The sequence below is a fragment of the Primulina tabacum genome, chromosome 13 (genome assembly GCF_025594145.1).
Source record: "Primulina tabacum isolate GXHZ01 chromosome 13, ASM2559414v2, whole genome shotgun sequence".
Taxonomy (NCBI): Eukaryota; Viridiplantae; Streptophyta; class Magnoliopsida; order Lamiales; family Gesneriaceae; genus Primulina; species Primulina tabacum.
The window spans coordinates 32,161,223-32,185,958 of NC_134562.1; the positions used below are offsets into that span (position 1 = coordinate 32,161,223).

The following is a 24,736-nucleotide window of genomic DNA, read 5'->3' on the forward strand; positions in this document are numbered from 1 at the left end:
GGAGGATTTCTTTCTTTTAACGGATTACTGTAATAATAACGCAGCATGAAACGTAATATTCATGTGAGACGATATACACAATATGACACGCGATAATGTAGGTGATCTTACCAGAAATCAAATGGAGAGTGATTTATCGAAAATTAGTGTAACGTTCTAAAGACAACTGGAGAGTTGAAAGCTATCCAATATCTAATCATTCTAACTTTTAAAATAAACATATGTGAAATTGTTATATACATTTTATCATACATATATATATATATATATATATATATATATATTAGTAGGTACGACCTTACGAATCTTTATTTGTAAAACAGATCAATCATGTTAATATTTACAGTAATAACAAAAACTTTTGTGAGACGGCCTCATGAGTCAATTTTGTGAGACAAATATTATATTTATGTCACACATAAAAAAATATTAATTTTTATGTAAAAATATTATTTATTATTGTAAATATGAGCATGGTTGACCCGTCTCAGTGGATAAAGATCTGTCTCATAAAGATCTGTGAGACCGTCTCACAAGTGACCTGCAAAAATTAATATTTTTTATGTGTGACCTAAATAGGATATTTGTCAAAATAGAAAATTTTGAAATCTATATGTATTTGGTGTGTTTGATTTGCATATGTTTTATTTATTCTTGCAATCAATAATAAAGATTTACAAGGCATATGCAAGGATTTCTTTTTAGTTTGGAGAATTCTTTTTAGTTTGGAGAATGAGATTGCTATAATTGAGTTTCAAATTCGAAACATCGTGTAAAACTTAAAACTTTGAAGCATGGACAAACCTAGGATTTCGCTGCTAGGGAGGCTAATTTTTTTCGATAAAAATCGATGAGTCAGAATACCCAGATATCACATTAATACATTATTCTCTTAACCTGTATATCTTTTTAATTCATTAATTTTTTTTAATACAAATCTTGCTAATAATTGTACAGAATGTTAAATTTTAATTTATTAATATAATAAATTTGATAATATAAATATTCTCTAAATCTAATTAAAAAAATTGATTATTAATATATTTTGTTTTGACACATTTGCAAGAAAAATTGGATGTTTCTTGAAGAGCTAACTTATTTATATTATCTTCATAATATAGAGTTTAATTCTTTAAATTTAACTATGTTATGAAAAACAGATGCCTCATCACTTTGTCCACTTTTTCGATTTAAATATCAATCAATATGGATGACAAGAAAATAAGTAATTCACTGTGTTTGGTAGCCATGATAAGGGAATGCTTATTAAATAATCATCTCTTATCTCGCGTTTGGTTCATTTTTTATTTAGTCTGCAGATCCTTGATTATGATTGAAAGCTCGCACTATTCATATTATTTGTGTGATTAAATATCACTCCTCAACAGGTGTGATAATGTATAATTTTTTAACAGTGATCATGATAAGATTGTATATTGACCACAATACCTTTGAATTGTCTTTTTCAATATAATATGAAAATTAAAATTAGCAAAAATGTAATAATTAATATAATATTTAAATTTTTATTATATTTTTTTATAAATTAATTTCATATATTTTTATTATTTTCAATAATTTTAAAGAAAATAAATTGTAATACAAATCTATCTTAAATTAAATTTTTAATTTTGTTAATTAATTCTTTTACAAAAATAATATTTATTAAATTCTAATTTATTTTGTTTATTGATTTAAATTAATTTTAATAAATGTAAATTATAATTATAAATATTTTAATTATATATAAAATTATTTTAAGAATATTTATAATTATTTAAAAAAAAACAATAATAATGTAATTATTACTAAATTTTATTTAACATTAACATTCAAAATATTATTGTTATTTTAATTATTAAAGTAAATGCATATTTACAAATTTATTTCTAATAACTATATTAAAATTAATTTTAATAAATGTAAATTATAATTATAAATATTTAATTATCTATCCAATTATTTTAAAAATATATATTTAATTAGCACTTGCAGCATTTTGGTCATTACAATAAAATTTACAAAATTAATCCATCATTTTAAAATCATATCAAACACCATGTTATTTATCCCACGATACTATTAATCAATATCTCTCATTTTTTAATCACTTTAACTATTAATCATTTACTTATCACATCGCACATACCAAACGGAGAGTATATAATTAAATGATCTTATTTTTATTTATCTCAAAACACACAACTCTAGATTTTGTATATATTTAAAATTATGATTTTTTGCAACTTTTAAAAATAAATAACATCTTACCCACCACAATATATAACATGAAACCTTAAGTAATTCATAAAAAAAAATAAAAATAAATAAATAAATAAAAGCCCGAATATATTATAATATGACCAATACCAATAAATATACAAACTTATAGGGCTGGGGTAGGCTTGGGGTTATATATATATATATATATATATATATATATATATATATATATATATCGTGGTTTTACGTGTAAAATTAGATTTACGATTTTTAACAATTTCGGATGATTTACTTTTTTTATTTTTATTTTTTTATAAATGATCAAGTAGAATGCAAAATATTAGAATATATATTAAATTTATTCGAAAACAATAATAATAAAGTATCTTTCGAATATAAAAAATAGTTCAAATCATACAAAATAAAACTAAATAAAACAATAATAAATATTCAAATCCGAGCCAATAATTTCTAATATACTTGAGTGCACAATAAGACAATCATAACAAAATGACCTTTGCACTTTATATTTTATATTTCTAAACTTCAGACAAAATATTTGTAATATAAAGAATTAAATATTCTATCAAATACAAGACTAATTCGAAGAATATTTAAGAAGAATATATATATATTTTTTTTTTTTGGAAAATGAATTTTGAACTAGAGCTGAAAGAGAGTGAATGACAATTTCATTAATCGTGTCGTGTGTGTTGTTTACAAATTATAATAACCCTAGATCAAAAACTGTCAAGTGGTTTAGGTGGGTGATTTGGTGTTCTTGATGAAAAACTAAATAATCGCACTTTATTATTATTTTTTATCGCGTTTTTAGAAAATGTGAAGAAAAACGGTCGGTTCAATTTGGTTCAGGCGATTAATAAAAAAAATTGATCATTCCTACCACTAGCTAAGGTCTGTCGCTCCTTTGGCCATATGAATTATAAATCATCGACCATACTGTTAGAATTTCAGATATAATTATCTTTCATTTGGTAAGTATGTTTAGTTGCCACATTCTTAAAATACCACGATAAATTCTCATATATTCAAGTAAATATAATCGGTCTTTTATTTTTTTACCGATGAAAATCATAGTCATTACTTTTTAATGAGCATTGGATAAATTATTAGGCTACACAGTACCCAACAAATTAGACTAGGCAAACAAATCATACTAGACAAACCCTGTATGATACGAGTATCGAAAAAATATTGGTAGAGAGAATCGAACTGACTGATATTAATCAAAACACTTGTATACTTTACCAACTCAAAAAAATCGACTTCTACCCATTTAATAAATCATATTAGGTATTAGATGGTTTGTATAGGTTTCTAGGCGAAGTTAGTCAACCGTTCGGATTATTTCATCCAATCCAATAAGACCAACAAATGTAGATGAAAAATTCTCTTGTTTTTTTTTCCCCACCACTATAATCACTATGTTCAATTTAATTTTTCAATATATATATTTTCAAGTACAACGTAGTCTAAAATTCTAAATATTTTTTACGCTATTTAAATTTATAATACGTGTGTGAAAAAAAAAAATAAGTCTATCATATTTTTTATGATTAATTACTAGCAGCGGTCTTACGTATCTTTATTTGTGAGACGAATCAACTCTGTTTATATTTACAATAATATATAATAATTTTGGCATAAAATATAATAATTTTTTATATGTGACTCAAATAAAAGATCTGTCTCACAAAATGATTCGCAAAACTTTATCACAACATTTTTTTGTGTTAATTAAATGTATATTTTTAGAAGATAAAACCAACTTTTGCAGTTAATTTTTTTTTTCCCCATAAAAAAATGTTTCTTTCGAGTCGAGAGAACCCGCCCACAGTGCCCGAGATCCGCCTAGACTAAATTCTTGGGGAAAAAGAAAACGCAGACGACCAATTTTACCATCAGGAGGCAGAAGAATTGAGAACAGTAATTGTAATCTTTTCGTTTTCCTGAGTCAGTTGCTTAATTTTCATCCAACAACTACTTTATATATTCAAAGAAAATATTAATGAAAATTTGAAAATGCCATTGTCGAAATTTGTCTTCTCCTCGTTGAGAAATTGTTCGAGAGCATCACTTCCGAATTTCAGGAGGTAATAATTTCATTTCTTTTGATATTTAAATTTGAATTAATTGTTAAATTCTGTTTTAGCTTTTGCAATTATACAGATGGAGTGTGTGTTCAGTGTCATCTGTGTTAGATTAGTGTGAACGAATTTAGTGGGCTCTGTATGTGATAGTGGAGCTGCATTTGCAAGGAGGGAGCTAATGTATTTTGGGGGTTAGAGGGTGTTTTTTCCTGAGGACATTATCTAGTGTCTAGTTGTGGATTGATAGTAGTTGACTGGAAATGAATTGTTTAAAGAAGTATGAGATTTGTAATCAGAGAGAAGTGGTGAAATGTAATTTTTACAGCAATTGATATAATGCTTTTTCTGTGAAAAAACATTCAAGAAAAGAAAAGAAAATATGATCTCATTTCAGCTCCCCTCTCAAGTCTCAAGAAAATGGTTTGGTTTTTTTATCTGGTGTTTTGGCTCTATTTGATACGCTTGGACTGAATCTGTAGTTGAAACGACCTTTCGCGAATCAACTGGAGTTATGTCTGATTTGGGTTGGGTTGATGGGTGGCTAAGCATATGTTGATTAGAGATGACATGAGGAAAAATTTGGCAATGTGCTGCTTTCTAAAAAAAATTGTTTATGCGTGTAATCTCTTTATGTAATTTCAGTTCGAAAAAGTGTTTGACGGAGTATTTCTCAATGAAATCTCTCCCTCTTTTGCTTTTTAATGATTCATATGTTCATTTTGTGGTTTTGGAGCATCTAAGTGTTTCTCTTCTTGATTCTGTTCAAGGTTTGGACAGAGCAATTTATCTCTTCATTCATTGACCAAGCAGACAATAACCAGGGATTCTGAGATTCTGGGTTGCTTCAAGAAGTATTTTTCATTGTCTCAAATTTTCATCAAGTATGGGATATGTAAATTACATTTTTATAGTGGGTGGTATCCGGTGGCACAGTGCACTGTGATCAATAAAATGTTATGCAGAACGATTTACCATTAGTAAATATCTGTTGAGTGAGTAAAATTTGTTAGACAAAGTTGCAAGGTTTCTGTCTGCTGAATAGGAATGGGAAATTGGTTATACCTGTTTTGTCAAATGCAGCTGGATACATATAAGACAACTTATATGGTGTAGTTAGAATTTGAGCGAACTTCATTGATCTTGGTTACTATCTGTTTTCTTTCTATAGGCAATGAACACTGTAACCTATACTCATCTCATCAGAAGCCCAATTTTATTGTTCATATTATTTTGAGTGAATCTTAATGTCTTGCGACTACAACATAGATACATTTTTGTACCATTTGCATAGGTTTGATCCATCTAGAAGACATTGCTCTTCCAGCACAAGGTCCACAAGCAGGACTAATTCTCCTCTTCCATTACCTGAACAGACTGTCTCCCCCACCTCTCGGACACCTTTTGTTGTATGCAATCATAAATGCTTCGAAATTCCATGCTGTATGCAATTTCTTTGGTCAGTTAATTTGTCTCATCTTACATTTATTCCTGCAGTTTGTTACTGTTCTGGCTGGAATTGGTGGGTTAGTTTTCCTCATTCACAATAACGATGAAAAGAGAGCAGTACCAAAAGGTGATCTCACAGTTACTTATATTGATTGATCTGGCTTTTGAAAGCATACGTTGTTAACGAATTTAAAAATTTTGTGGTTAAAGCGGCATATAAAGATTTAGAATTGCTGTTAATTCATGTTCTATGTGCTGTATTGTACATAAATTATTAACAGGTATGACTCTGGCACTCGAAGGAGAAGTTGACCCTCAAGCTCATTTAACTTGTCCGCATGCTCTATGTATTTTAATTGTTAGTCCTCGAATCTCCTCTGTTCAGAAGAAATTCATTAGGATTCGCCTAAAACTTGCGGATGTTTGCAGTCTGGAGGCAACATAATTAGTATATCCTCAATTGATTTGGTCAGATCTTTGCGGAATTTCTGTTGGCAAAATTCTATTATAGATGAAACACTTAAATTCATGGAAGGCCTTAAAGGGATGCAGCCACATATTTTTTTTTTCAGTAATATAATTTTTGTTAAAACCCATGGAAGGATGTGCGTAGGGGTTACATTGTATACACTAACCAAAGACAAAGCTGAGAAACTCAATTCAATGCATAAATAAAGAAACCAGCGTCCAAAATTCATTTATCTGAAGAAAGTGACATCCATGCATGTGTTTATACACCTCTTATTATTTTTCTTGCCAAACATAGTAAACTACATCACTGACTATGACCTTGAGGCTCAGGCTAGGTGTCTTACATCTTTACCATGCGCCATTGATGAAATGTGTTTAGTGGATGATTCATTAGCAGTATCTTGTTCACTCTTTATCAGTAATTTCTGACATCCATAAAAAATTGAATGAATAATCTAGGAGATTGCCCAGAATATTCTACTTTTTGGATATGAGTTGCTCTATTTTAGGATTTGTTTAAGGTGACTACAAAACAAGTTTTTGACCTATCGTTCTCACCTAAAAGTCTAGGTGTAAAATTCTCATCCCAGTATAGTCGTTTGTACGTCAGACAGCAGGGTGCACAATGATGAAAATGGATTAGGGGGAGATCCAATAATACTGTAAAAAGCTGTAACATCTGTGGTACCTTGAATTCAAATGACAGAGCTCTGAATTTCTCGAGTTAAATGCACTGAATTTTGTTGCAATTACCACATTTACTGTTGTAGCTCTTAATTGTTCCCCTTTACTTCTTGTGTTTTACATTAATAAAGTGTTTGGACTGAAGCCATATTCTTTATATCTTGTCATCTATGTCATTGATTTGACAACTTGTTAATAACGAATCATTCTCTGCAAGAATAGGCAAAGGTGAAAAGTTTGAAAGAAGTGCCATCAGTGGGCCCATTATTGGTGGCCCTTTCAGTCTAATCAATACAGAACGTCAGCTTGTCACTGAGCAGAATCTTTTGGGTAATTGGGTTCTTCTATACTTTGGTTATACTTCATCTCCTGATGTTGGACCAGCTGAAGTTCAGAAGATGGCAAAGTCGATTGATATATTAGGTTATACTATTATCTTTAGATTGTTTCATCTATTTTTTCATATTCAGTCAGATTATTGACATTTTGTTATTTGATGGAAATAAGAGTCCGAACAGAATCTTAAGGTCTTGCCTATATTTGTAACCATCGATCCTCGACGGGACACCCCGTCACAACTTCGCGCTTATATCAGAGGTGAGTTGTTCATGACTAACGTTTTGTTATCTTCATCAAATTAGTTGAACTATGAATTTGATTAAAGGCTGATAGAGCACATTTATCCTTAGATGTTCAATGTTAGCATTGAGGGTGCTAAGATGTGATTCATTAGTCTGACCTTACAAAAGTATTTACAACACGTGCTTTTAAATTATGGAATATGGCCATTGTTTGCTCCAAATTTTGTAAATGCGTGCGTGCCAGGTGCAAATGCACCAAATTTAGTGAACAACGTAAAAAAATCCTAACTCTTAGAAAAGCAAACGACGTAGGAACAAAATTTGGTCATAAGTTATGGTCTCCTAAGCCAATATACAGAATAAAACAAAGGATTTAAGTTGATAACAATGCTGGAGAGAGAAGAACAGACTCCTACTATGATACTGTATTTGCAAACATCACAAGGAGTCTACAAAACATAAAATTACAATGAAATTGATTGCAACTGGACAGAAAATCTGGAAAATGCTTGAAACTAAGAACTAAAGCGACGATTTTTTTGCAGAGTTGTTGCAAGCGTTTTGAGCTGACGAGTTGTCTGTTTTCTGTTAATTTCTTTCTGTTTTTGTTCAACGCTTGGACGGTTTCTCCCTGTTCTGCTCAACTCCCCACTGTCATTAATGAATCCTGCCTTGCTCTTGTCGTATCCGAATCAATTCAAATTAATTTGAATATTTAGTGGGTCTTTCCATCATTTCCTAGGCTTGACTTTGTAAAGTACTAATTTTATCTTATTGGCCTGGGCCAAATTTAATTTTAGCCCAAACAACCATATATTCGACTCTTATTGGATAAAGGAGCTCAGATTGTCCCATGTTACTTTGGCTTATATATTTGTGTATGCACATAAGTTGAGTCTGTAATATTTGTATTTTTTATGTTAAAGCCCTTAAATGTTGAGATTATTCTTCTTCGGGAAATGACTTGGCTTCCATGGTGTGTCACGTATCTGATTGTGTTTTTGGGTCATTTTTGTTCCTGATTCATACATACGATTTACGGTTAATTTTAATGCTGTCTCACTAGCATGCTGATTTTTATCTCTTTTCTTCAAATGTAACAACATTGAATTTCAAATTGTGAGTTATAGGTTGAAGATACAACACAAACAAGCACATGTCTTTGTACTTATAGTATTGGCATTCTGAAATCTTCCTAAACAGATTGAATCTGTGTATCTTCCATATTTGGTTTTGCCCCTGAATTTTATGTTAGAAGCGTATCTATCAACAGTAGAAAGGTGTTTTCTGCAATATCAAATTGATAAATCTGATGTTTACCGCTATCAACATGATGTAAGGATTTCCTCATCTTAAAGTAAAACTCTAATTCCACTGCTTTTCTTTTATGAACACAGAATTTGACTCGAGAATAGTGGGATTAACAGGACCAGTGGCTTCTATAAGGCAGATGGCACAAGAATACAGAGTATTCTTTAGAAAAGTTGACGACGAAGGAGATGATTACCTCGTTGAATCTTCTCATAACATGTAACTCGCTAGTTCTCTCCCTACATCCCTTTGTTATGATGCTTCCCTTTTCCAGTCAATGGAGTTTTACCCAATCGAAACAAATGTCCTGATCGTATAACTATTACAAAACAGGTATTTGGTGAACCAGAGCATGCTAGTCGTGAGGTCCTTCGGGGTTGAGTATAGCCCAGATGAGCTGGTGAAAGCTATTGCCGACGAGATGAAGAGAACTCCAAAATAATCTGAAAAAAGTGCCAAAACTGTGGGGATGTCTTGATTTGGACAATTCTCAACTACCCTCTCTTCGGCATTATGATGACCATTATTATATTTGAAGATTGAGGCACAATCCCTTTCTTCAATTAATCAGGTGGAATTTGGCGCTAGTTGTTTGCTTAAATATTTGTTTCTTTTCTTTCAAAAAACAGAACAGAAAAATTCAAGAATGTTATTTTTGCTTGGTTTCGATTCTTTTATAGTTCAAGAGGATGATGTAGGAAATGCTAGCACGTTGAACTTTCATTTTTTACTTTTTGCTGGTACTTGATATTTTTTTGGTGAATCCAATTGTGATTTAAGAAATGACAGGCCTCGTTCATATGTGGCAGGCTGCCTGCTGTAATTGTATCTCGAAACGAGGACACAATGTCTATGCTTTCAGACTGGTGATGGTGAAATTTATTTAATTTTTTATGTAAGAAAAATGTCTCAAACTAAATTTTAATTTTAAAATAATTTTTTTAATATCAAATAAGATAATACTCCTTTAAATGATTGCTCCACAACATGTGAAATAAGCGAAGGTGTTAAACATAGGAAAAATAATGTAAATAGTTAAAATTTCAATAAATGAACTATCTTGTGACTTGTCGATTTCTTAAGGACTAACATACAATGATATATTTGCAAAATCAAACAAATTTTTGTTATTTTATATATTTTTGAATAATGAATACGACAGCACCACCAATTCTTTCCTCTTTAATTCAACCAAACAAGGAGGGAGCATGTATTTTCCTTTTCCATGTCTCAAAATTTTGAGAACCTCATTTTTTACATGACCGAGTCTCAAGGAGCAGTCTTTCCAACGCACAAACCAACAAGAAAGTAGTGATTTATATATAATTCGTGAGCTGATACACTCCATATATATATACACACACACACACATATACATAGAATAATGTGTAATAATCCCACAAAGGCTGTCTATGTTATGGACAGAACGTTCCCTTTTCTCTGAAGTATTCGGATGCTTTGACAGTTGAGATAAAGTGAGATACATACATCATTCGATAAAAGGTGAAAAACAAAAAGTTTGATGAATGAAACAAACATGAAAAAAAGTAATTTTGGTTTCATAATTTTGTCGCTTCGTGATTCAATTGACAATTTTAATTATTTTTTCATCAAGAACATTGATGTGACACTATATACGTCATTGTCATATCAGCACTGCATTGGTTTCACGTCAACTTCAAGTCGAAAAATAACTAAAATTGTCAAAAAAAAAATAAATATAACGGACTAAACTAATACACGATAACATAAATAACTAAAATTACAAAGAAACAACCACACACTACAAAAAACTATTTTCCAGAACAATATCCCAAAATCAACAGGATGATTACTATTTTTTTTCTCTATTTTCTCTTCGACATACCCTTACGGGAAACCTATAAAGGAAGAAAAGAGAGAATTTGAGCGAACTAATTATTTAATAAACTTTCTTTTTCATATATATATATATATATATGTTCCCAAACAAGCGTCTTCTACAAATGAATACATATTGTTTCTTCAATTCATTGGCCTCAAATATTCCAACTTGAATGAATTATTGACAGAAATTTTAGCGTTCTCTTTTCTCCGTGCATGAAAACTTCCTGATCAAAAAAATTAATCTTCACCATGCCTAGCATGTAATATTCATCCTTTGAATCAAATATTATGTCTGGACTTTTATTCAAAATTTCTAATACCAGTAAGGAAAGATTTTAGATTTTGAAAATGGGAGACATTTCTCCAGAGAAAAGATCAGGTTGTGGGATATTGAATGCGGTTTTTGGACGTAGGAGCATATGGCCAAGAAGATCAACATCAACAGGCTCTGTTCAATCATCAAGTCCGAACAATATTACCCGAATTCCAAGCTCTCCGATATCCAAAAGGCATAGGGGTGGCTCGAATGATGCATTCTTGGACTCATCCGACAATCATAAACAAGTCGATAGGATCATTGCCCGGCCCCTCCCAAACCATTTGAAATCTCCACCCGTTCATCAGCAACATCAGGCCTCACAAGCCTCATATCAGGAAACCGCGGTATCAAGAAACCAACATGGCTATGTACAAAAGAAGAAAGTACCCCAGGAATCTCTTGGAATCTCGGGCGAGCTTGATAGCATGATCACAGATCATCAGAGATCGAAAGGCTCGAGCACGTTAGTGAGGGCATCTTCGAGTAACGTAATGTTGATGGGTGATCTAGGGAATTTAAGGCAACCAGGAGGAAATGTAGACATGAATCCTTCCAATGTGTTTTACCCGGTCAATGAGAAATGCTCCACAAGTATTAATGTCGTTAAGAAGAAGGAAGGATCTGAAAAACCAAGTTCTTCTCCTCTTTGTCGGGCTCTGTCGACTAGGATGGATCCAGAAGAGTTGAAGATTATGGGCAATGAAGATTACAAGAATGGGAGGTTTGCAGAAGCTTTGGCTCTGTATGAGGCAGCAATCTCCATTGATCCCAATAAGGCGTCGTACCGAAGCAACAAAAGTGCGGCGCTTACTGCCTTGGGAAGACTTCTTGATGCAGCATTTGAATGCAGAGAAGCTATTAAAATCGATCCGTTTTATCAGCGAGCTCATAATAGATTGGCCACTCTTTATGTCAGGTAATGAATTTACTTCTAAATTTCTTCACATTGTTCGTCGAGACGTGGACAACACCGATGCAATCAAATGATGAGAGAAGGTTAAGTTCTGTTTTTTTGGCGCAACGAGCATTTACGTAAAAATGTATAGAACAACCGCAATAGTTCTGTTGCCTTTCCCGTGACATTGCAATATAAATGTGATGATTTACCGACTATCACAACAATTTGACAGATTAGGAGAAACAGAGAAGGCTGCGCATCATTTCAAGCAATCAGGATCAGAGGCTGATCCTGATTATATGACCAAAGCTAGAAGAGTACAAATTCATCTGAACAAGTGCTCCGAGGCGAAGAAATTACGAGATTGGAACACCCTTTTAAAAGAAGCCGGATTTGCCATCGCTGCCGGGGCTGATTCCGCACCATTGGTACGTCGTATGCCGCCATTGCTTGTACATTTCGAGCAATTTATTTACTATCGAAGTAGTTGTGAATTGTCAGTTACTTTCCTAACGGAAGACAGCGGTCAAAACGAGAAATCTAAATCAAGAAAATGATTCACAACACAAGAATTTATCCATGTTCAAATCTCGATGAGAGATTTTATCCTTGCCTCCGTCTACTATGAATGATTACAAGTTTCGTGGAAATAATGATACAATACCGCTATTTTTAACAGTATTGTTTATTTATTCTCGATCATGATCAAACTCTAGTTTCTTATCATCATTAAAACTTCTATATCTTAATTAGTCTTGCACTCCTGATAAGACATGAAACTTAATAACATTCTTCGAGAAGCAAATTATCAGATTCTGATTTATGGTTGGTTTTGTGATTGAAGATATTCGGTTTGAAAGCTGAGGCCTTGCTGAAGATGAATAGGCATCAAGAAGCCATGGAAACAATGGGAAAAGGCCCGGACTTTGACATTGGAGAATGTGTAAAATTCTTCGGCCCGATTGGAAGCGCAAGCCTCCTACTATTTCGTGCTCAAGTTGACATGGCTGCTGGCAGGTTAGTCTATATTCAAATGGTGAATATAAAACACACAAAAAGTAGAGAGAAATATAAATAGACGGATTCAAAATAATGTCGTTCCACCCTGATCGGAAATGGTGATCTTCCTAGTTCCTACTTGCCCACTTTTAGCTCTATTTCATCCAACAGACATATTCCATGTTTATCATGTCCGAATCTGTGGTACTATTAGGTTCGATGACGCTTTGGCAGCCGTCGAACGGGCATCAACTCTGGACACAAACAACAAAGAAGCAAACATGATACTTAGGCGGGCAAGGGCAGTCACGATCGCCAGGTCAAACGGGAACGAGTTGTTTAAGTCGGGGCGATATTCGGAAGCATGTGTGGCATATGGAGAAGGGCTTGGTCACGACCCTTACAATGCAGTGTTGTTGTGCAATAGAGCGGCCTGCAGATCTAAACTTGGCCAATTCGAAAAGGCTATAGAGGACTGCAGTTCAGCACTCGAGGTCCGCGCAGGGTACGCCAAGGCCAGGTTAAGAAGAGCCGACTTGTATGCCAAGGTCGGATGGATGCTTAGTTTTTAAGAATATTGATTGGCATACGAAATGAATAATTTTACATATATCATGTTTTTGCAACTGTGATTACAGATGCAAAACTGGGCAGCGTGCGTGCAAGATTGTGAGGTATTAATGAAAGAAAATCCCGACGACGAGGCGGCGACTATATGGAAGGAAGCCAAGGCACAACTAGGAAAGCCTAGAGATTAAAAATTTGAGGTACTTTTTAGATACTAATCCATAAAACATTTTTATAAAATGTTTTAAAAGTTAGTTTGAAAACAAATATAGGATTGGACTACTATTCTATAAGAAAAAAATTATTGTTAAAAATTAATATTTCGATTTTCATAATTATCTTCGTTTCTAAAAATATCAAAAAACGCATCTCAATTGTTCATTAAAAACTATAATAGGAGAACTTTTTAAAAATATTTTTTATAAAAATCTTATCTAAATACATATATTAAGTTTTTCCACTTATAAAACACTAAAATCTTATCAATTATATAATTTTTTAATGAATATTTGTCTATATTTATTCTTTGTTTTTTGACGGTTATATTTATTTATTGACAAAAACTTGTGTGAGACGGTCTCACGGAGCGTATTTTGTGAGACATATCTCTTATTTGTGTCATCCTTGAAAAGTATTACTTTTTGTATTAAAATTATTACTTTTTATTGTGAATATCGGTTAGGTTGATCCGTCTCACAGATAAAGATTCATAAGATCGTCTCACAAGAGATCTACTCTTATTTATTTATTATTTGTTTGACCTGCATTTTTAGGTTCGAGGCTGGAGGGAAAAATGGACTCCGTCTTTCGAGGAATGAAGATAATAGGATATTCATTTTAGAGGTAAAAAATAAATCAATAGTAATAATATATATATATATATATATATTTGAATGAGTTGTCACTTCTTAATTAAAAGTAGTCGATATTGTATGTCATGTTTGAAATGTGGACACCTTGATTAATTGGAGATGTATATATCAAATAGATTGCAGTAAATATCTTCCTATATATATTATTGGAATTTTACAGTAAATCGAATGATGCAATCACACAAAAAGGTATAAAATACTGAATAATAAATAAATCCTAAAAATACATGGGATTAATCATTGGTTGGAAATTTATTTTGCACGAAATATCGACTTAAATCCAATTTTAGGCCAAAGTAGTAAAAGTTGTTGACATAAAATTTATTTTTATTATGAGTAGGTCTCTTGTGAGACGGTCTCACGAATCTTTAAAAAATAATATTTTTTCATGTATGACCCAAATAAAAGATCGATATCACAAAATACGACCAATAACACCATCTCATATAAATTTTTGTCTTTCATTAAATGTTACAGCTGCTTTCTTTTAAAATCTCAGCTAACTTGGTCCTCATAAATTATTTCAATTTATTGATATTTTATCAATCTATCCACTGGCACAAATAATAATAATAAATATTATTATTATATATGACAAAATCTTCAAAAAGGGGGCAGAATCAAAGAAAAATGGGGGCCTAAAAGGCAATTTTATTTCCACAACATGACTACAATGCCCTCAACGAGCAGGGTGTTTCGGGCCGGGCCCCAACATTATACGAAAGCGCCACACGACAAGTAGTAGTACAAAGAAAAAGAACTCAATCACACTACGGTGTGACGAACTCAAAGCCCGCAACAAAACGGGCTGGTGCCCCAGTCACGAAATAGAAATGACGGGCAAATCGGCATTGTAGATCAGGGGACTATTTCTTGCATCGTACGAACAATAATCTCTGATGGCGGTGAGATTATACGGCTTTGTATCCAGCGCCAGCCATTGCTCCACAGTGAACTGTGTCTGCGCGCAGCTTTTGTGAACCCCGGTAGTCGTCACCTCCACATAGTTCACATACCAACCATGCCCGGATCCGGATCCATCCGAGGTCAGGTTCATCGCACATACCGGCCCGTTTAAACAGGGCACTCTCCCGCTGAAGATGTCCAGATTCCCTCTCTCGAAATAGTTGTATCCCTCGCCCATAAGCCCGCCCCACGTCTCCAGGTTGTTGATCAGGTACCCGTAGCCGCCGGAATCGTACAGGGTTAAACTTATGATCGAGTCGGTACCTCCTTTAATGATCGATCCGGTCCGCACGTACACTGTTAACACGCAATCTGGATCGTCCTGCGCATGCCGTAAGCATTAAACATTGAGTGAAGAAACAGTTTGAAGAAGATCGAGAGAAGAAACTTACGCATCTGATGATGATGATGGTGGAGATGGAGAGGAAGATGAGCAGAAGGAAGCTCAGGCGGTTGACTTCCATGGTTGCCTAGCTTGGATCTTGGACAATGAAGTGGAGTTTGTTCTTATAAATACCAAATTAAATAGAATGAACGATTGGTCGAAATTTTTTACTGTAAAGTTTAGATTAAATTTTTATTCTGTAGCCACGTGGTTTATCGGCCATCCTCATTTTTTTGTTAAAAATATCATTTAATTGACAATATTTAAAATCATAAATTAATAATTTCCTCATTTAAAAAGAATTTTTTATTCAACCGACATAATTTTTTTAAACGTATATACTTGCGTTATATTCTTTGAATTAATAAATAAAAAAATTAATTATGTATATATTTATTAAAATAAAAATATAAAATGTTTATTTTCAGTATTTAAATTGTAGGATTGAGCGCTTGCCGCTTTAACAAAAGCTATAGCTAGTAGTAATAGGTGCAACTCAAATCTTTTAAACCGCACAACAGCTCAAGCATCACTGTTCGATCGCTCTACCAAGCAAGGACAATTATTGCACCCAACATAAATAATGAGTAGGTCTCTTATGAGATGGTCTCACGAATCTTTATCTGTGAGACGGGTGAACCCTACTGTTATTCACAATAAAAAGCAATACTTTTAGCATAAAAAGTAATACTTTTTCATGGACGACTCAAATAAGATATATGTCTCACAAAATACGATCCGTGAGACCGTCTCACACAAGTTTTTGTCGAATAAAAAATAATATAATTAAATTTCATGAAAACAACAATCATATTTTACAAATTGTCATATTTATTTTCGTAATTTTAGTAAATTATTAATTTATAATGTTAAGGAGATTATAGTTTTACACAAGATTCTTCTGACAAATAATTATTTAATTAATGTATCAAAAATATTAATTTAATAAGTTAATCCAAATCATGAGAAAAATATATTATTTTAAAATTTTATTACTCTATAGAATATTAAATTACAGAGGATTTACTTATGTTACTTATTGGATATTATTTTATAAGTATTCTCAAATTTATTCATTACACATGGATTTTAATCATCCGATGGAATATACCATTATTGTACAAAGAAAAATCAAATTCCAAAATTGTTTAAAATCCTTAATAGAACTCCACGTGTAACCTGATTATTAGTCAAGAAAAATCCATTTGAAAAAATAATCCACGTGTAGTCTCCACCGTACGTGACAGAGATAAAGATAAAAATAAAGATAAATTAGTAGATCTCACGTTATGTATAGATGATATCAACCATCAGTAAACAAACAATTTAATATTAATATTTATAATATTAAATAATATTTTTTTAATAAAAATAATATTTTTTTGTGTGGTTTAAATAGAAGTTCTGTCTAATATAATTGATCGATGAAATTATCTCATAAATTTTTATGTGAAGAGAAATACAATGGAATTCCAACTATACAAATATCCATGCCATTATTCAGATAGATTAATATTAATGAAAAAATAATAATAATAAGACACACATTTCTCACATCTTATTATTATAAATGTTAATGATTACAATCAAATTTTTCTTACAATAATTATCTTAAATATAGTTTATTTCGTGGTAAATATGTAATAATCATGAGCATATGTTTTAAAATTATATAATTATCTTAAATATAGTGATACGGTATCTTTAAATTCCTGAGTCCTTCTATAATTTTTTTTTATATAATCGTGTACTAGAAAAATTTGAAATTCATTATACTTTGTACGACTAATTTATAAATGAATAAGATGTGAATTTAATATTTCATTTATTTTTTTTATTAACAGTAAAAATATAATCGAAAATTATAGATTTCAAATCCGTCCACCGAAATGAAGCTAAAACTTTCTTGTTGGGCTAAAAATTGCCTGGAATTTTAATACGATTGAAGATAAGTGTATTTGGCCAAAATGCCAAAAATACATAGTTCTCTTAACCGTACTGGACTTCGTATGCACTCCAGTAACCAAATTAAATTCGCAAACTCTAGTTGGGACTTAGACGTAGGGGTGAGCAAAATTTCGGTTAAATTGAATTAACCGACCGAACCGAACTAATTCGGAAATTCGATTTCCAAATTAAAAAAATTCGGTTATATCGATTAATTCGGTCCGGTTACGGTTTTCAAAATTTTGAAATCGGTTAACCAAATTAACCGATATAATAAATATTATTATTTAATAAAATTTTATTATTTATCAAATTTTATATATTTTTTAATTTTAAATTTTAAAAACGATATAATATGTATTAATTGTGTTCAAACAAAACTTATATATTTGTGATGTTTGTGATTTTATGTTTTTATGCACTTGTATAGATTGTAATGTTTAAAAAAAATTACATATATAATTAAAGTTAAATCATATTTTTTTTAAAACTAATCGGTTAATTTGATCGACCGAATTAACCGATTTTAATTCGGCTCGGTTTTTTTCGATTATGAAAATTAATTCGGTAGGTTCGGTTATGGCTAAATATTTCGGTTCGGTTCGGTTATGGTTAATTTGATTCGATCGGTAACCAAACCGACCGAATACTCACCCCTACTTAGGCGTTCAAAAATAATTTATGTATAGTATAATTTTTGCATATGGATTTGATAATCTTGAGTGGGACATCCATGTAATGATACTAAGGCAACATTTCGTGTCGAAGATAAAAAATTGATTAATTATTCATTTTTTTTAATTAAATATCGGTTCAAGTTTTATAAAAAATTAGTGTCGTGCACAATTATCTTATCAAGTATATTGATTTATCATCATTATCTTATACATATTTCATAATCACATCCACTGGTCAAAGGATGTCTTAGTTTTGTTTTTCGCTCAGCCTCAAGCATATAACACTAAAATTTATACTATTTATCAAGGGGGTTCTTATGATAATTATTATGGGACATCTTTGATTTTTTAAAAAAATTAATTTAACTAATTTTTTTTTTTCAATTTCAATTATTGCCTTTAATCTTGTCTTTAATGTATCTATTTTCATCTACGTTTCTATACTACATTATTAACTATGAGACCCTTAGAGTAACTACTTTAAAGACACTAAAATATTTAATTTCATAATTACACTTCTTACTCTACTAAAAACCTCATTTAGTCGGTGTATATTTTCTAAATTGAAATAATTTTTGTATTAATTATTTAATATTATTTGAGCAAATTAAAAATCATAATTACACATGCAATGCTTGTGTATCTTTTCTTAGTTGTAATTAATGTTTTGTAATTTAGTTTAACTAAATATTTATTTAAAGTTCTATGTTATCAAAGGAAAGATCATTAGGTGCTCGTCAGTTTTTGCTGGGCCGAAATGGGTTTTGTTTGGGCTTGAATTAAGGGTTTGTTAATTGGTCTGTATAGATAATTTCCACAAGAGTAAAATAATCAGGCAATGTTGGGCTTCGACTAAGCCCAATAATACTGCAGGCTGACATAATAGCCATGTATTTGATTTATGGTATAGATGATCCATGATGTGTTGTAATAATCGTAGCTATAGAAAAAAGGTACCTACGCCGTAGGTGAACGGCTACCCACCGGCCGTTCAAAATCAATGTTATATCCATTTTTTTTATCTAATATAAATTGATTGAAAAATATGTCGAACAAATTTTTTTATATATATATTTTAAAAAAATCTATATATTACATTAGATGGCCGTCTAGGCGGTTGATTTTTTTTAAGAACACTAAGAGACATCATCTTTCTAAAAATGGAGACGGTGGACGCCGCCTTTAAAACACTGGTAATAAGAAGTGCAAACGAATTCAGCTGACTCAAAATTATTCAATTTATATTCGAAATTATTGAATTTGAGTCAAACTAGAACATATTTGAACTTTTTTCGAGATGAAATCAATCCCAAATTATTTTATTCAGCAGTTTTCAATCGACTAGCAAGCTTTAATATTTATTTCGAGTGAGAGTTCGAATAACTCGATAATAAATGATCATGATAAGGGCTTCAAACCTAAATTTTAAGCCCGTAAAAATGAAAATCATTTTCAATCGGGCTCGGGTTTGGGCTGGCAACGTTTATTTTTATATTTATTACTATTTTTAATAAATAAAATAATATAAAATATTAACAACTAGAAATTTACTCATAAACAATATATTCAAATAAACGTTCTTATTTTCAAATACGAAAAATTATAACTAGCTTATAATACTAAAATAGTTGAATTTCAAATTAATAGCAGGTAACATGGCTTATAAGTCTGGTTATTTAATTAAAGAAAAACTTCCCTAAGCCATAAATTAGGCCGAGGAGATTTTTTTTCTATAAAAAAAAAATCCAACGACCCAACTGGATTTCATTTAGAAACATCTAATATGGCATGATTATCGGATTTCGCTTTAAATTTTATAATATTGCATTTGGATGAAAGAATTTTGATTTAGAGTGAGACATTCGAATTCGAAGAAATGATTTCAAATCTATCACAATTGTCATTATATCTACATAGATAAAAAAATAGTGGATTTTTAAAATTTAGATAATATAAATTCATCCAAATGATTAGATCGTACGTACACACGGACTCCGTAGTTGGGTTTATTTCATCCTACCCATGTGAGCATTGCCCCCATGATAGGATGAACGGTCAAGATTTGCCCATGCATATATAGGACTCACTTTATTTTTTTTTGAAATTGTATGTGTGGCAAGATCTTATCCGTTGAAATGAAGTGAGAGTAGTGCCCACATTGGTAGGATTTCATTAACCCCTGCCCGTAGTTGCAGTATTATTAGTCATGCAAGCTAGGGGCCATGTAGTTCCTTCAACTCTCAACATTATGCTGAAATGTTCTTACAAGATTCAAACCATTCCTTTTGGCCTCGTCAGGGTGCAGTGGCTGCATTATTCCAAAAAAATTATTAACTAAAATACAAAATTGCATACTGTTTTAGATAGCAAATTGGCCTAAGAACATGCAACTATCCAACAAGCTAAGGGAAGATGCCAATCAGAAGACGTAAACTTATGACTGCATTATATTAGAGATGTGTATCCTCTCATCCCACGAAAATACTACCCACGAGATTAAAAGTAAGCGTAATTTGGTGAAGCAGGCGAGGCTCGCACAGTTTAGTTAATCACGCGGTTTACTTGTTTAACGTGGTTTGCAGGTTACTGCATTAGTCAGTTGGTTTAATTACTCAATCCGCATTGAAAATTTCATGGTCACGCGAAATTTATTATAAGACCTATGTAGTAAATTAGTGTGACAGTCCCAACTGTAATAATACATGGGATATACTGTAATATACATTTGTTGTAGGATAGCTTTAATTAAAAGCACAAAGGAGTTAAGTTTAATATTGTATTACCCACTAATTACTATGTATTAAGTAGTGTCGAGATCAAAAGCGTGGGGATCGAATCAGAGATTTTTTTTACTTTACAACCCCCACCATTGAGCCTAGTACTTCCAATAAATTGATTGAATAAAAGTTGAAAAAGCAGATATATTAGCAGTAATTAACATGCATATGTTGATGTTGATGCCACCAACGTGGAAGACCATTATTCCGATCTGGAGCCTTGTAAAGAAGGCCCCCCTAATGCTTCAATCAACTGTTTCAGTTGGAATTTGATTGTAACACTTCTTTTTCGATCGAGTCTGAGGGATTAATCGGTCAAGACGACTCTATTCATGAAGAAAATGAAGTATATAATCAGAATATGTATATATAAAACTTGAATTTTCTTTTTATACGGGTGAAATAATTGCTCTTGTTGGGAGAATTGTGGGTTCGTGGTTATTGGATTGTTGTACGGTTTAAAAGATTGATGTTGTATTGTTACCGTCAACTATAATTTTTACTAGTAAAATTGACAGACAATTGATTCTATAATTGGTAGAACAGAGAATATCACGTATTTGATTCTCATAGATTATTTCAAGAAATACAATTATTGAGAAGGACATTGTTGGAATGCAATAATTTTTTTTGCTGGAAGACTGGTCGACAATACATGACGTTTGGGTTGTTGTAGTATTTAAAATATTATAATTATATCGTTACCACGTGTTATAACTTTTGGTAGAACTGCAAGAGCTCGAAACCTACGAATACTCACATTCACGAGATGAAATTTCATGTTTTCAATAATTGTTTTAAATCTACTTACAAGGATATTAATGTTTCATTAAATTAAGACGGATACAGAATGTTGAGATGTCTCACATCAGTTGGATAGAGTACATCAGAGTTGCATATATGGACTTAGATAATCATCCGAGAACATTCGAGAGGATCGATGATATTCAATCGCTACTAACTAACCATGTCGTTAGAAGTTAAAAAAATGCTACTTTTTGAGGATATTAATCATAATAAATCCTCTGGAAAACTAGAAGATAAAAAAGGGATAGCACTCGGAGTATAATTGAAGAGGCTAATCAAGATGTGACAAAGAAAACCCTAATTGGGCAATAGCTTTTTAAGAAAGATATCCTCTCCTCTTTCTACTATGCTCGACTGTAGGGTTATATATATATATATATATATATATATACATACATATTGGTGGATTTGCCGACCTCAAAGGGCACTGTAAGGATAAGGGGATAAACCAAACCCATAGCAAATTACATGTGCATGGCTGCTCGATGAGGCTAATGTTAAAAAGATGATCACTCGATTGTTTATCACATTTGTCTTTCTTTGTGCTTAATAAAATATATAATATTATCGATGGCGATCGCCATGGTGCATCCTAATTCCTTTTATCATGTTTTCGACGGACTTTGATAAGATTATTATGCAATATTCTAATTTATTTGGATTTTACTTTTAAATACATTATCTTTACGACGAAAACAATCGAGATCTTGTATCTAACGTACAATAGTGCCACATATGATATTGTTGGTCATGTTAGAAGAAAATTACGTTTTAGGTTATGTGAGTTGTCAATTTATGGTTTCACAATACTGATTTTGTAGGTTAGGGGGTCGAAAAATGATAATGTGACATTGGGAATTGATAACTTAGCTCCAGACATCAAACACGTCAGTAATCGATTGAAAAGGGACTAAAATTAATGGACTGAAACTATGAATTCATCTATAACATGACGGAAAAAAATAATTCTTATATTTTGATATCTTTCTTCATATCATAATAAATTTATCAAAACATAAACTTATTAAATATTGGATCAAGAAAGTAGGGTATAACAAAATCTCAATTTCTTTATATTATTTAATAAATGAAACATTATTTTGGAATGTTATAAAACCAAAATGTCATGAATATTAAATTTGCATCGAACAAAGCCGTAGATATTTTTTCTCGTTTGATATATACCTTTAGCTCTAGCACGATCACTAATTTTATTCCTAAAAATTACGAATTTAAATAATTTTGTATCCCGTGGATTCGAATTTAAATGTCTCCGCAAAAGCATCTAACATCCCTTTTGAGATGACTCACAATTCCAAAACCTTTCTAAAGGTACTACTTTTAGTAACTTTCAGAATAAATAAATATACATATACATATATATATATGTATATATATATATATATAGACACACACACACACACACATATATGTTCAGTCGAATATTGACTATTCATGATTAATGTATATAACTGAAATGGATTTTCTTGGCTTCTATAAATTTTGGACACGACAGAGGTAATAATAAAATATAATATGATCATCAAAGTTCTGTTAAATCCATGCTAAATTATCATATTTTACTTTTTTTCCTTTTCACTTTTCTATATTTTTTTCCCCATAATTTTTAAATCATACGAATATTCAAACTTTTATTGTTGTAAAGAATAATTCTTTTTTATAATTTGATAGGACTACATTTATCATCAAATCGTGAAGAAATACCTTTATGCTAAGATTCAAAACCAAATAAAGAACACATTCGATCTACGATTGATTTGATCGCGCCACAATATAAGTCCAAATTAATTCTAATCGATCATATATACGAGATCATGAACATGTAATTAACAGAAAATTAGATCCGATGTATAATTATTAAAATAGATTTCTCGCTGTAGAACAATCACTACTCTTGCCACGACTAGTTGAAGTTGGCATCATTACCACGAGCTGTAGTTTTTTGATAAAGCAACAAATATTCGGTCATATAATTTATATAAGATTCAAGATCACCAGTATAATTCACATTGATTGCAATGAGTGAAATTATTGGAAGAAATATTGTAGGGCGCGATTATTATACTTGCTGAGATAGAGATCGAACCGTGGCGCTTGAACTTTTATACAGTTCAAATGATTGAGTTGTATATATCATTACCACCAACTATAACTTTTGATAAAACAACCGTTCGGTCCTACAGTATATATACGGAATGGGGACCAGGCATGCCATTGGTGTCAACTTGTGCATGCATCATGCCATGTATATATATCCATGCCGAAAGTTTCAAGGCAGTTATGTTGCTTAGCATATATGCGCGGACGCGCTCACACGCAGTATTCAGGAATCAAGCACTATTTTCTGCTTACTTGGAGGTGGTGCCCCCACATTCCAACTACATCTTCTTCTTCTTTTTTTCCTACGAAAGATGCTGGGCTGAGTACTAATGATTTATGTATTTTATTATTAGGAAAAGAAAAGTTAGACTAAGCTTGTTCGTTCTGTTTGTGCCCGAAAATGAAATAACAAGAATTTTTGACATTCCTATCTTATTCGAGAGTGACAAAATTAAATTTTCATTTGTATATGTCGACCCTTTGTGGAAAAGTACGTGCTTCAAACGTATCACTTAGACACACACACACTAACTATGATCTATACTCATCTGACCCGTTAAAACTCAAATGCTATCCTACCGATCCATAACCGAAGTTTAATGGGTTGGACTGATAACATTGTTCACAGAACTAACTGAAATGAATATACCAAACTGAACTGGAACGTTCATGTGATGCCCTTGTCCCACGTCTTGAAAATTAAAGATT

The 24,736-nt window shown here is 31.7% G+C and overlaps 3 protein-coding genes across 6 annotated transcripts; 2 read left to right on the top strand and 1 right to left on the bottom strand.

Moving 5' to 3' along the window:
• The first annotated feature begins 4,045 nt into the window (after positions 1-4,045).
• LOC142522642 (protein SCO1 homolog 2, mitochondrial) lies at positions 4,046-9,557 on the top strand. 3 transcript variants are annotated; one of them, XM_075626161.1, is made up of 8 exons: positions 4,046-4,337; positions 5,102-5,215; positions 5,626-5,740; positions 5,829-5,907; positions 7,158-7,358; positions 7,443-7,532; positions 8,914-9,046; positions 9,161-9,557. In XM_075626161.1, exons 1-8 carry the CDS (start codon positions 4,267-4,269, stop codon positions 9,267-9,269), a joined length of 912 nt encoding a protein of 303 aa, XP_075482276.1. In that variant the 5' UTR covers positions 4,046-4,266; the 3' UTR covers positions 9,270-9,557. The 3 variants fall into 3 exon arrangements, with proteins under 3 accessions (XP_075482276.1, XP_075482277.1, XP_075482278.1); XM_075626162.1 differs by having other exon boundaries at positions 5,102-5,185; XM_075626163.1 differs by lacking the exon at positions 5,102-5,215.
• A 1,263-nt stretch (positions 9,558-10,820) lies between these two features.
• LOC142522724 (inactive TPR repeat-containing thioredoxin TTL3) lies at positions 10,821-13,733 on the top strand. Its single transcript, XM_075626260.1, has 5 exons — positions 10,821-11,928; positions 12,143-12,338; positions 12,755-12,927; positions 13,124-13,457; positions 13,548-13,733. Exons 1-5 carry the CDS (start codon positions 11,042-11,044, stop codon positions 13,665-13,667), a joined length of 1,710 nt encoding a protein of 569 aa, XP_075482375.1. The 5' UTR covers positions 10,821-11,041; the 3' UTR covers positions 13,668-13,733.
• Positions 13,734-14,968: 1,235 nt separating this feature from the next.
• Positions 14,969-15,848, bottom strand: LOC142522958 (PLAT domain-containing protein 3-like). Of its 2 annotated transcripts, none has more exons than XM_075626569.1 (2): positions 15,703-15,848; positions 14,969-15,626 (listed from the first exon to the last, which is right to left on the bottom strand). In XM_075626569.1, exons 1-2 carry the CDS (start codon positions 15,776-15,778, stop codon positions 15,169-15,171), a joined length of 534 nt encoding a protein of 177 aa, XP_075482684.1. In that variant the 5' UTR covers positions 15,779-15,848; the 3' UTR covers positions 14,969-15,168. The 2 variants fall into 2 exon arrangements, with proteins under 2 accessions (XP_075482684.1, XP_075482683.1); XM_075626568.1 differs by having other exon boundaries at positions 14,969-15,636; positions 15,707-15,846.
• Between the last annotated feature and the right edge of the window lie 8,888 nt (positions 15,849-24,736).